Source organism: Cololabis saira, chromosome 3, assembly GCF_033807715.1.
Source record: "Cololabis saira isolate AMF1-May2022 chromosome 3, fColSai1.1, whole genome shotgun sequence".
Lineage (NCBI taxonomy): Eukaryota > Metazoa > Chordata > Actinopteri > Beloniformes > Belonidae > Cololabis > Cololabis saira.
This window is the reverse complement of record NC_084589.1, coordinates 54,929,611-54,943,565: the sequence shown is the minus strand read 5'-3', so window position 1 is coordinate 54,943,565 and position 13,955 is coordinate 54,929,611. Positions and strand designations below refer to the sequence as shown.

Below are 13,955 nucleotides of genomic sequence, written 5' to 3'. Positions count from 1 at the left end.
GGTGCTACCCTGCTTCAGCACACTGTGATAAAAGTACCTGTGTCATCAACAGAGCCGTGCAGACCTTGGTGACTAATGAGGCTAATGAGGACCTTTAATTAGAATCAGGTGTGTTGGTGCATGGAAACATCTAAAACATGCAGGACAGGGAGAAGCACTGAACGTACAAAAACGTATGAAAAAACGCATGAAAAAACGCATGAAAAACGCACGAAAAAACGTACGAAAAAACGCACGAAAAAACATACAAAAAAACGTACGAAAAAACGCACGAACGCACTAAAAAACTATGGGCCCCCCAGTCCCCCCGGTCCCCCCCGGTCCCCCCCGGCCCCCCCCGGTCCCCCCCGGTCCCCCCGGTCCCCGGTACCTTCAGTCTCCTCAGGGACCCGCAGACGTCCTGGTCCCCAGAAAACCCCTCCGTGTCCCCCAGATCCACGTCGGCCCTCTGCAGCTGCCGGACAAGGTCCCTCTTCATCTGCAGAGACCAGATCCAGATCAGACCCCCAGAGACCAGAGTCTTGTTCAGAAACCCGAGACCACCGTTGGGCATTTTGGTTACGTTTCTTTTCCTCCTGAAGGTTTTAACTAAATCTGGTTTCTAAACATCCTGTAAAAACTGCAGAACCGTAGAAAACATGTTGATCGTAGCCGGTTTCACCACGAGGATTCGGGGAAGGCCCCGGGTAATAATAATAATAATTAAAGCTGCAAGCAGCGATGAACGGGCCCTCGCGCAGCAATAAAGGTCAAGCACTTAAAACCGAGTCTGATGACACCACCCATGACTCTTTATGTCAAACCATTCAAAAGTTATGGCAGAAAGTGGGAACTACCAAATATCGGCCAATCAGCTACTAGTATCACTTCCTGTTTAACGTTGAAGTTTGATGCGGCGCCACGGCCACGCCATTTGACGAAAACTCACAATTTTGATAACTTTTCATGGTTAACGTCTTTTGTGTCTCCTGAGCGAGTTTTATGTCGAACGGGCGATCCTGCTAGGAGGAGTTTGTTAAAGTACGACACGTGAAAATGCCATAAATTACACGATTAATTCAAAATAGCAGACTTCCTGTTGGGTTTCAGTCATGACTCCAAGAGACTTTTCTTTAAGTTGTGCCATGATACAGGTGTGTAGTGATTTTCGTGCATGTACGTCAAACCGTATTGTGGGGCTTGAGACACAAAGTTTTCTAGGGGGCGCTGTTGAGCCGTTAGGCCACGCCCATTAATGCAAACCATTAAATATCACATTTATCACCAGGCCTGGCTTGGTGCAAAATTTGGTGACTTTTGGGGCACGTTTAGGGGGAAAAAAGGCCCTAATTTTGTAGGAAGAAGGAAAACGAGGAAAAAAACAACAATTCCTACAGATACAATACATTTATTATTAGGGGCCTTCGCACTGTAAGTGCTTGGGCCCTAATAATACATTTTGTTTATAATGCAATTTACATTACTGAGAATCTCAAACTGCTACAGTTTGATAATTAAACAGAAATAATACAATCAAGATAAGAGATGAAAGGGATAAAAAGTCAAGACATGGCAGAAAAGAGAATAAAAAATTTAAAAACAGCAGGTAGACCACGCCCCCGGATAAGCCCCGCCCCAATTTAAGCCCCGCCCCCTGATAAGCCCCGCCCCTCTCACCTCGGCCAATCCCGGTCCGTCCTCCAGCACCCCCACCCGGCTCCACCTGTAGCGCTGCAGCAGCCGGACCAGCACCGTGTTGAGGACCCGGGGGGACGGAGCCGTGAAGAACTGGTTCATGTAGAGTCTCCGGTTGGACGGGGGGGGGACGGGGGACACCTGGGGGGACAGGTGAGACACAGGTGAGGACAGCTGGACACATTAGCGCCAGGCAGGAGAAAAAAAAATATTTGAGGGGGGAAGATTTTTTTTATTGTGCACTTCGAGAAAAAAGTTGAAGTTAATGTTGAAGTACGATTTCAAGAATAAAGTCGAAAATTTGTCAATAAAGTCGACATTTCCACTTGGTGTGAAGTGCATAATAAAAAAAAATCTTCCTCCTCTAAAATATTATTTTATTTTTCTCCTGCCCTGATCTCTTCCGTAGGGGGGGCCCTGGCCCCCACTGGTCCCCCCCCTGGTGGCGCCCCTGCTGTGGGACGGCAGCACTCAGGTGAGGGAGGGGGCGGAGTCACAGGTGAGGGAGGGGCGGAGTCACAGGTGAGGGAGGGGCGGAGTCACAGGTGAGGGAGGGGCGGAGTCACAGGTGAGGGAGGGGCGGAGTCACAGGTGAGGGAGGGGGCGGAGCTACTCACCTGCACCAGCCGCAGGGCCGGCAGAGCGCGGGCGATCAGCGCCGTGACGGACGGACACGCCCCCCCCAGCAGCAGCAGGTACCGAGGCCCCGCCCACATGGAGTCAAACAGCAGCTTCAGGGCGTGGGCGGAGTCACACTGAAAACAACACACCTGGATGAGAGGAGGGGGCGGAGTCACACTGAAAACAACACACCTGGATGAGGAGGGGGCGGAGTCACACTGAAAACACACCTGGATGAGAGGAGGGGGCGGAGTCACACTGAAAACACACCTGGATGAGAGGAGGGGGCGGAGTCACACTGAAAACAACACACCTGGATGAGAGGAGGGGGCGGAGTCACACTGAAAACACACCTGGATGAGAGGAGGGGGCGGAGTCACACTGAAAACACACCTGGATGAGAGGAGGGGGCGGAGTCACACTGAAAACAACACACCTGGATGAGGAGGGGGCGGAGTCACACTGAAAACACACCTGGATGAGAGGAGGGGGCGGAGTCACACTGAAAACACACCTGGATGAGAGGAGGGGGCGGAGTCACACTGAAAACACACCTGGATGAGAGGAGGGGGCGGAGTCACACTGAAAACACACCTGGATGAGAGGAGGGGGCGGAGTCACACTGAAAACACACCTGGATGAGGAGGGGGCGGAGTCACACTGAAAACACACCTGGATGAGAGGAGGGGGCGGAGTCACACTGAAAACACACCTGGATGAGAGGAGGGGGCGGAGTCACACTGAAAACAACACACCTGGATGAGGAGGGGGCGGAGTCACACTGAAAACACACCTGGATGAGAGGAGGGGGCGGAGTCACACTGAAAACAACACACCTGGATGAGAGGAGGGGGCGGAGTCACACTGAAAACAACACACCTGGATGAGGAGGGGGCGGAGTCACACTGAAAACAACACACCTGGATGAGAGGAGGGGGCGGAGTCACACTGAAAACACACCTGGATGAGGAGGGGCGGAGTCACACTGAAAACACACCTGGATGAAAGGAGGGGGCGGAGTCACACTGAAAACACACCTGGATGAGAGGAGGGGGCGGAGTCACACTGAAAACACACCTGGATGAGAGGAGGGGGCGGAGTCACACTGAAAACAACACACCTGGATGAGAGGAGGGGGCGGAGTCACACTGAAAACAACACACCTGGATGAGGAGGGGCGGAGTCACACTGAAAACAACACACCTGGATGAGGAGGGGGCGGAGTCACACTGAAAACAACACACCTGGATGAGGAGGGGCGGAGTCACACTGAAAACACACCTGGATGAAAGGAGGGGGCGGAGTCACACTGAAAACAACACACCTGGATGAGGAGGGGCGGAGTCACACTGAAAACACACCTGGATGAGGAGGGGGCGGAGTCACACTGAAAACACACCTGGATGAGGAGGGGGCGGAGTCACACTGAAAACACACCTGGATGAGGAGGGGGCGGAGTCACACTGAAAACACACCTGGATGAGAGGAGGGGGCGGAGTCACACTGAAAACACACCTGGATGAGAGGAGGGGGCGGAGTCACACTGAAAACACACCTGGATGAGAGGAGGGGGCGGAGTCACACTGAAAACACACCTGGATGAGAGGAGGGGGCGGAGTCACACTGAAAACAACACACCTGGATGAGGAGGGGCGGAGTCACACTGAAAACACACCTGGATGAGAGGAGGGGCGGAGTCACACTGAAAACACACCTGGATGAGAGGAGGGGGCGGAGTCACACTGAAAACACACCTGGATGAGAGGAGGGGGCGGAGTCACACTGAAAACAACACACCTGGATGAGAGGAGGGGGCGGAGTCACACTGAAAACACACCTGGATGAGAGGAGGGGGCGGAGTCACACTGAAAACACACCTGGATGAGAGGAGGGGGCGGAGTCACACTGAAAACACACCTGGATGAGAGGAGGGGCGGAGTCACACTGAAAACAACACACCTGGATGAGAGGAGGGGGCGGAGTCACACTGAAAACAACACACCTGGATGAGAGGAGGGGGCGGAGTCACACTGAAAACACACCTGGATGAGAGGAGGGGCGGAGTCACACTGAAAACACACCTGGATGAGAGGAGGGGCGGAGTCACACTGAAAACAACACACCTGGATGAGGAGGGGCGGAGTCACACTGAAAACACACCTGGATGAAAGGAGGGGGCGGAGTCACACTGAAAACACACCTGGATGAGAGGAGGGGGCGGAGTCACACTGAAAACAACACACCTGGATGAGAGGAGGGGGCGGAGTCACACTGAAAACACACCTGGATGAGGAGGGGGCGGAGTCACACTGAAAACACACCTGGATGAGAGGAGGGGGCGGAGTCACACTGAAAACACACCTGGATGAGGAGGGGGCGGAGTCACACTGAAAACACACCTGGATGAGAGGAGGGGCGGAGTCACACTGAAAACACACCTGGATGAGAGGAGGGGGCGGAGTCACACTGAAAACACACCTGGATGAGGAGGGGGCGGAGTCACACTGAAAACACACCTGGATGAGAGGAGGGGGCGGAGTCACACTGAAAACACACCTGGATGAGAGGAGGGGGTGGAGTCACACTGAAAACACACCTGGATGAGGAGGGGGCGGAGTCACACTGAAAACACACCTGGATGAGGAGGGGGCGGAGTCACACTGAAAACACACCTGGATGAGAGGAGGGGGCGGAGTCACACTGAAAACAACACACCTGGATGAGAGGAGGGGGCGGAGTCACACTGAAAACAACACACCTGGATGAGAGGAGGGGGCGGAGTCACACTGAAAACACACCTGGATGAGAGGAGGGGCGGAGTCACACTGAAAACACACCTGGATGAGAGGAGGGGCGGAGTCACACTGAAAACACACCTGGATGAGGAGAGGCGGAGTCACACTGAAAACACACCTGGATGAGAGGAGGGGGCGGAGTCACACTGAAAACACACCTGGATGAGAGGAGGGGGTGGAGTCACACTGAAAACACACCTGGATGAGGAGGGGGCGGAGTCACACTGAAAACACACCTGGATGAGGAGGGGGCGGAGTCACACTGAAAACACACCTGGATGAGAGGAGGGGGCGGAGTCACACTGAAAACAACACACCTGGATGAGAGGAGGGGGCGGAGTCACACTGAAAACAACACACCTGGATGAGAGGAGGGGGCGGAGTCACACTGAAAACACACCTGGATGAGAGGAGGGGCGGAGTCACACTGAAAACACACCTGGATGAGAGGAGGGGCGGAGTCACACTGAAAACACACCTGGATGAGGAGAGGCGGAGTCACACTGAAAACACACCTGGATGAGAGGAGGGGCGGAGTCACACTGAAAACACACCTGGATGAGAGGAGGGGGTGGAGTCACACTGAAAACACACCTGGATGAGGAGGGGGCGGAGTCACACTGAAAACAACACACCTGTTATTCTTTATTTGTGCCTCTTGGCGCAACCAGAGGCACTATTGTTGTGCGTTTCTTCTTCTTCATCTGCTTGTTAATTTTCCGGACAGATTTCGGTTCGCTACTCCTACAGATTTCAGACAACCGAGGCGCATCATATATCAAAACGTGTGGCTCGATCAGGAATAGTGGGCTATGACTTTTGGTGTTGAAATTCCCATTTTTCCCAAAGTTATTCCCAAAAAACAGGCCACAAAAACCCATTCAAAGCAGATGGGAAAACGTAAAAAACAGCAAACGTTTTTTTCCTAAAATGTACACTTTTCAAGATATGAGCACTCAAGCGAGGACTGGAAATCACTTTTTTGTCAAATCTAGAGTGGAGCTGTCATTTTCTAGAGTGCGGGAAAGAGTAAAAAAATGACCTTAATTTTTATTTGTAACTCGAGCTCACAGCCAAACCGTGAAAGCTGGACAGATAATTTTTGGTCAGAATGTAGACATAGATGTTGGGATTCATAAAATGTGACTTTGACAGGCAGGGTATGCAAAAAATTTAAACGGGGTGGGAAAAGTGGCGCGGATTCCTGCCTCTGTCTCCATTGACTGTAATGTAATCAAAAGTTTTCTTTAAAAAAATCTCACTTTCTTTTCGCACTGCCGTTACTAACACATTTTAAGGAATATCTGAATAAAATTAAGATTGTGAGAATCTGCCGGGTTCTGTGTCTCTCACGATGTCTTTATTTTTCTGCTAGGAGCTACAGTTTTCTCACAAATCAGAGTTATTTGAGAACTTGTCACAAGGCAAAATCTGGGGTTTTCTCACAGCCAACCCGGAACCTTCCTCATGTCGAGGTTCTTGTTGCCCCTAGCAACCAGAGCTCAGCTGTACTGATTACACTGAGCCAGAACTGGTCACATGACCCAGTCAGTACAGACTTCATATAGTATAACCTGGAAAATGGAGAAATCTGAACCCTGACCTTTTGACCTTAGATGATCCCCAGTCCTGCTGGGAACAGGTTCATGGTATATATAAGTATATGTATATATATATTAATTATTATATATATATATATATATATATATATATATATATATATATATATATATATATATATATATATATATATATATATATATATATATATATATATATGTATATATATATATATATATATATATATATATATATATATATATATATATATATATATATATATATATATATATATATATACATATATATATTTTAAGTAGAAGGAGAATAGACTTTACTGTCATTGTGCTCAGGTCACAATGAGATTGGTTAGGATGTTCGCACCAAAGTGCAAAGGAAGCAATCAAAATAAGAGGAATAAATAAGTCTAAAAGCACAGTATAAAAACATAAAAGCAATAAAAACAATGAATGGATAAAGTGCAACAAACTCTAGAAATAAGACAAATATTCCTGGTAAGATTTTGAGTTTTTGCAAAGGTTTTCTACCCAGAGCAGTTTCCTTGTGGGGGTTTAACGGGTCGCTGCACCGGCTCAGATCCTCTTAAAGGATTTGAACCCCCCTCTCCCTGATTTCAGCAGCGCAAGCGCCAAAAAAAAGGGACATCCCCAAAACTACTAAATTGAATAGAAATGTATTTATTTTATATGAAAAAACAAAATGCTTTGATTTAAAGTTTAAAGTGCTTTATTATAGTTGAACTTGCATGACTGTACAGACAGACAACCATATAACTAAACTAGCCTCCTATGCTGCTATAGTAAATATAAATATTAGCTACAGGTGAAGGTCGGAAAATTAGAATATGGTGTGAATTTATTTCAATAATTAAACTTAAAAGGGGAAACTAATATATTACATAGTCTCATTACATGCAAAGCACGATATGTTTAACCTTTATTTGTTATAATTTTGATGATTGAATTGTTTATTGATTTCATAAAATATTCTAATTTTTTTAGATTTTTTATTTGGGGTTTTCATAAACTGGGAGCCATAATCACCAAAATCATAACAAATAAAGGCTGGAAATATCTCACTTTGCATGTAGTCGAAAATAATATATTTGTTTCACCTTTAGCTGAATTTACTACGAATTAAGTTTTGCAATAAATTCACATTTTCCGACCTCCACCTGTATATTATTACATCAATAAATAACAGAGAACCAACATGTTGCTGTCTTTAATGTATCCTGTCCTTTATTTAGTTTATTATTGTTAGTTTGTTGTTCATGTGAAATAATGAATAAACTGCGTTCTGTTGGTTCAAAACGGAACACAACTTTTAATTCCCAATTACGTAACAATTCTGTATTATAAGGGACGGGTGGCGACTCTAACCTCGGAGCCGCCGACGCCTGAAGCTCCCGGGGTTCAAGGGTCACGTAAAAACACAGAAGGAATGAATCTATAAACTCACTGGGGGGCTACTGGTCTACCAGGGGGGCTATTAGGGGTTACTGGGGGGCTACTGGGGGCTACTGGGGCTACTGGGGGGCTATTAGGGGTTACTGGGGGGCTACTGGGGGCTACTGGGGCTACTGGGGGGCTATTAGGGGTTACTGGGGGGCTACTGGGGGCTACTGGGGCTACTGGGGGGCTATTAGGGGTTACTGGGGGGCTACTGGGGGCTACTGGGGCTACTGGGGGGCTATTAGGGGTTACTGGGGGGCTACTGGGGGCTACTGGGGCTACTGGGGGGCTATTAGGGGTTACTGGGGGGCTACTGGGGGCTACTGGGGCTACTGGGGGCTACTGGGGGCTACTGGGGCTACTGGGGGGCCACCAGACTACATGAAGGAACAGAAGCCGTCTGAACCGACCTGCGTCTCCAGCGGCTGCAGCTGCAGCTCGTAGCTCCCCAGCGGCGGCGGCTGCTTCTCCAGGTCCTGCAGGGCCAGCCGGACCCCCGAGACCTGGTCCCAGACCTGGTCCCCGGTCCGGTTCTCCGTCCCAGACCCAGACCCGGACCCCGCTGGCATCATCCACAGCACCGGCAGAGGGTGCCGGACCAGAGCCGGCGCCGCCGGGCCCACGGCCAGCCAGGAGACCAGGAGCAGGACCAAGACCCCCGGGACCCGTCCAGGGGGGGCCATCTGGTCCTGCTGGTCTCTCACGGTCCTCCTGCTGGTCTCTGGTTCCCTGATCCTGCAGGTATCTGGTCCTCCTGCAGGTCTCTGGTCCTCTTGCAGGTCTCTGCTGGTCTGGTCCTCCTGCAGGACTCTGCAGGTCTCTGGTCCTCCTGCAGGACTCTGCAGGTCTCTGGTCCTCCTGCAGGACTCTGTGGGTCTCTGGTCCTCCTGCTGGTCCTCCTGCAGGTCTCTGACACCCTGATCCTGCAGGACTCTAATCCTCTTCGGGGCAGCAGAGTCCAGGAGATAAAGGGATCAGGATCTCAGCGGGACGTCAGGAGGCCCCGCCCCCGACACGAGGCAGGTTAGTGGAATACGAGTCCTGGGAGTCGAACCTGCAACACAACCTGGACACAACCATGTTAGTTATGGCCCTAGTTCTGTGATGTTACTTATGGGATGTAACTTGTTGGATGTTACCAATGGAATGTATGGGGGGCTGGGGGGTCCCGGCACAGTTCATCCAGGTGATCGCCGCGGCCTCCGTGGCGCTCGAAACCCGGAGACTGTTGGGGGGGTTGATAAGAGGGGGGGCCGGGGAAGGGGTTGACTATAGAGGAAGGTGTATTTATCATTGTGTGTGTGAGCGGTAAGTCTAGCACATACGTATATATATATATATATATATATATATATATATATATATACATATATATATATATATATATATATATGTATATATATATACATACGGTCAAAATCGTCCCTCCTTTCCATCCCTTATGTCATTTCATCAATGAATGTGGTTTTACTGCTATTTCAACATTTAGAGTCATCACCAGAAAAATAACTTATTTGACCATTTTCACCTGTTTCAAGTAAATTTTCACTTGAAATAAGTAGAAAAATCTGCCAATGGAACAAGATATATCTTCTTATTACAAGCAAAATAACTACTGTCAGATTTTTCTACTTATTTTAAGTGAAAATCTACTTGAAACAGGTGAAAATTGTTGTTTTTTCCAGTGATGCATTTAACTGCTGCTATGTCATTCCTGCAGTATTTCTGCAGCTGTTTTGGTCACTGCTATTATTTGTAATATATTATATTATTTGGAATCAGCACAAATTATCTGTCCCCATATGATCAAATCCACCATCCCCCCTGATTTTCTTTTACAACTCCAGTACTGGAGATTATATATATATATATATATATATATATATATATATATATATATATATATATATATATATATATATATCTGACAGTTGTAACTTTGTTTTGTCTGTAGTTTGGTCTGAATATAAAGTGAAGCTTCATGTTTTCTTTTTTTACTAGATAGATGAATACAGTTCTATCTATCTAGTAAAAACATGAAGCTTCACTTTATATTCAGACAAACTAACGTGACAGCTACAACTGTTAGATTTCATCTATTAAACCAACATTTATCTTCCTAAATGATTTATTTCAGCCGGCGGTAATTCTCCACACGTCTGTCCCCCCGGCCGTGAGCTGCTGCTGTTACCATGGTAACAGCTGCTGCTGCTGTTACCATGGTAACAGCTGCTGCTGGTCCCGGGGGCCCCGGGGCCGGCGGCTCTTCTGATCCCCCAAACATCCAATCAAATTTCTTAACAGGCTGATTCTGATCCTCTTCTAATATAATACATCCATGGTCCTCTTATCCTTCGCCGTTTGTTTACTTTCGTCACTTCCGTTTCTCTTCTCGTGCACTGATTCGCTACCTGAACAGCCAATCACAGAGTGAGCTGTTTGACCGACGGCCGACGCCGATTCAACATGTGGAATCGGCTGAAAAGCTCCCGACGGGACACACCGGGGAAACTAGCCCGACCGACGCGGCCCGACGCTCACTGACGGCCCGACGGCCGATTTTCGGCTTGGTGTGTCAGCGCCTTTAGAGAATCACATCCAGCTTACGGCTTTGCTCCCCCAGCGTTAAAGTCTGAGTGTTGATCACCTTGCTTGATCCTTCAGCCACGTCCGGCAGCTCTGAAAGAGCCAGAACAGCTGTCGACGACTTACGCGTTTGTCGGTACAACAGGAATCCCCCTCCTCCGATCAGGAGAAATCCTGCTATCATAAATCCAATTATGAAGCATCTTCAACGTCCTCGACAGACAGAATCACCAAACACAACGGTTTCCAATGTTTCCAGGAATCCATTGTGTATCCAGTAAAAAACATCCCATCGGGGCAGGAGGGCTCCCTTACCCCCTGACTTCTGGTTGCAAAAATGTGGTCAATTGTGCTGAGAGACCAGTTAATCAATTCCATGATTGTAGAGTTTGGGAGGAGTGAAAAGAACAGACTCTGAAGACGAGACAGGACAAAAGCAGCAGCAGGGCAGATAGGGAGGGAGAGGAGCAGAGAAGCGTCCGCCTTCACCGAGAGCCGGAAGAAGAACTTATGGGATGTTACTTATGAGATGTTATGGCATTTTTGGTAAATATCACTCAGAAGGTTGTAGATTAGAAACCAGGAACCAGAAACTGTTTCAGAAACAAAACCTTTATTTCTTTCATGACGTCAGAGAACTTTTTACACGTTTGTACCGGAGACACCTGAAGTCCTGACTCCTTAATCCGGCACGTTTTTAAAGAAAAATCAGCATCTAAGACTCAAATTAGCAAAAGGGAAGCTCAGAAATTATGATTTAAAAATATTAAAGAAAAAACAAAAGGTGGAGCAGGAAGAAGATCTGCATCAGATCAGAGTTCAGAACAAAAACAGAGGATTTGAAGAGTGTTGGACTGGAAAGAACCAGAACCAGAACCAGGTCCAGGTCCAGGTCCGGGTCCAGAACCAGAACCAGAACCAGAACCAGAACCAGAACCAGAACCAGGTCCGGGTCCAGGTCCAGGTCTAGGTCCAGTAAGAGTCTCAGTTCTGTCCCTTCAGGGCCTCCCTGGGCCGCCCCGCGGGGCGAGCCGGGCCCTTCCCCCGTCCTCCCCCTCCCCCCCTCTTCCTGCGGTGACCGGGCCTGGGCCCGGCAGACCCGGCCTCCTCCCTGCCGGTACCGGGGCCCGGGCCCGGGCCGGGGGCCCACAGGCCGTCGTAGCGGCCCGGGGCCTGGTAGCCGGGCTGGCTGCGGTCCAGCGGGTCCCGGGACAGCAGGATCCAGACGGTGGGCTGGTTCCTCCGGACCGTCAGGCTGTCCAGGCCGGCGCCGGTGCCGGCGGGCTCCAGCGGGTCCCAGACCTCCACCACGGTCCCGTACTGGACCCGGGTCAGCTGGTGCAGGCCCTTCACCCGCCGCTTCACGATCTCCGCGCAGGTGACGGCCTTGGACACGCCGCGGCCGCTGGCCGTGAACACCAGGTGGCTGCAGGGGGGGCGGGCCTCCGCCGGGGGCCGGGCCGGGACCGGGGGGTCCCCGGGCTGGACCGGATCCTCCTCGGACCCGGGCCGGGGCTCGGCCTCCAGCCGGCTCAGGGCGAAGCGCAGCAGGTTCCGGATCTTGCTGCCGTCCCGGACTCGAACCTCCGGCGTGTCGGGCCCCAGGCCTGTGAAGGGGCAGGGGGGCGGCTGCTCCTCCACCCGGGTTCTCACGTAGTTCTCCATCTGGAACACAGATCAGTTATTATTCTACTGTCTTTAAGCAGATATCAGTTATTATTCTGCTGTTTTCAGCAGATATTTGTTATTATTCTACTGTTTTTCAGCAGATATCTGTTATTATTCTAGTTTTTCAACAGATATTTGTTATTATTCTAGTTTTTCAGCAGATATCTGTTATTATTCTAGTTTTTCAGCAGATATTTGTTATTATTCTAGTTTTTCAGCAGATATTTGTTATTATTCTACTGTTTTTCAGCAGATATTTGTTATTATTCTAGTTTTTCAGCAGATATCTGTTATTATTCTAGTTTTTCAACAGATATTTGTTATTATTCTAGTTTTTCAGCAGAAATCTGTTATTATTCTAGTTTTTCAGCAGATATTTGTTATTATTCTACTGTTTTTCAGCAGATATTTGTTATTATTCTAGTTTTTCAGCAGATATTTGTTATTATTCTACTGTTTTTAAGCAGATATATCTTATTATTCTACTGTTTTTAAGCAGATATATCTTATTATTCTACTGTTTTTCAGCAGATATTTGTTATTATTCTAGTTTTTCAGCAGATATCTGTTATTATTCTAGTTTTTCAACAGATATTTGTTATTATTCTAGTTTTTCAGCAGAAATCTGTTATTATTCTAGTTTTTCAGCAGATATTTGTTATTATTCTACTGTTTTTCAGCAGATATTTGTTATTATTCTAGTTTTTCAGCAGATATCTGTTATTATTCTACTATCTTTCAGTAGATATTTGTTATTATTCTAGTTTTTCAGCAGATATATGTTATTATTCTACTGTTTTTCAGCAGATATCTGTTATTATTCTAGTTTTTCAACAGATATTTGTTATTATTCTAGTTTTTCAGCAGATATTTGTTATTATTCTACTGTTTTTCAGCAGATATTTGTTATTATTCTAGTTTTTCAGCAGATATCTGTTATTATTCTACTATCTTTCAGTAGATATTTGTTATTATTCTAGTTTTTCAGCAGATATCTGTTATTATTCTACTGTTTTTCAGCAGATATATGTTATTATTCTAGTTTTTCAGCAGATATATGTTATTATTCTACTATCTTTCAGTAGATATTTGTTATTATCCGTAACCCGGAAGTGGGATCTGACCACGTGTTCAGGTAGCCGCTGCTAAGCTACAAGCTAACGGTCCCGGAAACACCTCGCAGGGATAAAACCCGCTCGAACCCGCCGGTCTCCGGGATTTAAACCCACCACCCGCTCCCAGGAGTCTCCTCAAATACGAGTTCTGTCTTCATACCTGAGTTAAAACGCCGCCAGGAGGAGAAATCTGCACATGTTTCTGTTTCTGTCCGCGGAGACGGCGGACGGCGCTTCCGTAAAGCGACGGGATCTGTCGCAAACTGACGGGAACTGACGCTTCCTGTAGTTCTTTAGGGGCCGGTTGTGGTCCGTTCTTCAGTTAGCCACTTTAACTCACAACGTCACGTCACAACTCCAAACTGCTGATAAATGTGGATAAATCAGAGGAGCTTTGACAAAACCTGCACAAAATGTTGTATTTATTCTTTATTCATATATTATTAGAGGTGTTTTCTAGC

The 13,955-nt window shown here is 47.9% G+C and overlaps 2 protein-coding genes across 2 annotated transcripts in view; both read right to left on the bottom strand.

Annotated features, from left to right (window-relative positions):
- Positions 1 to 8,999, bottom strand: part of LOC133440539 (gamma-aminobutyric acid type B receptor subunit 2-like) — a 38,012-nt gene extending 29,013 nt beyond the window's left edge. Inside the window, exons 1-4 of the mRNA XM_061717829.1 lie at positions 8,536 to 8,999; positions 2,292 to 2,429; positions 1,657 to 1,815; positions 371 to 478 (exon numbers count right to left, since the gene is read on the bottom strand). Coding sequence (XP_061573813.1) covers positions 371 to 478; positions 1,657 to 1,815; positions 2,292 to 2,429; positions 8,536 to 8,808 — 678 coding nt within the window. The 5' untranslated portion in view covers positions 8,809 to 8,999. The remainder of the gene's footprint in view (positions 1 to 370; positions 479 to 1,656; positions 1,816 to 2,291; positions 2,430 to 8,535) is intronic.
- Positions 9,000 to 11,305: 2,306 nt separating this feature from the next.
- On the bottom strand, positions 11,306 to 13,744 carry LOC133440561 (ribonuclease P protein subunit p25-like protein). The gene is made up of 2 exons (XM_061717876.1): positions 13,655 to 13,744; positions 11,306 to 12,376 (listed from the first exon to the last, which is right to left on the bottom strand). Exon 2 carries the CDS (start codon positions 12,374 to 12,376, stop codon positions 11,696 to 11,698), a length of 681 nt encoding a protein of 226 aa, XP_061573860.1. The 5' UTR covers positions 13,655 to 13,744; the 3' UTR covers positions 11,306 to 11,695.
- Between the last annotated feature and the right edge of the window lie 211 nt (positions 13,745 to 13,955).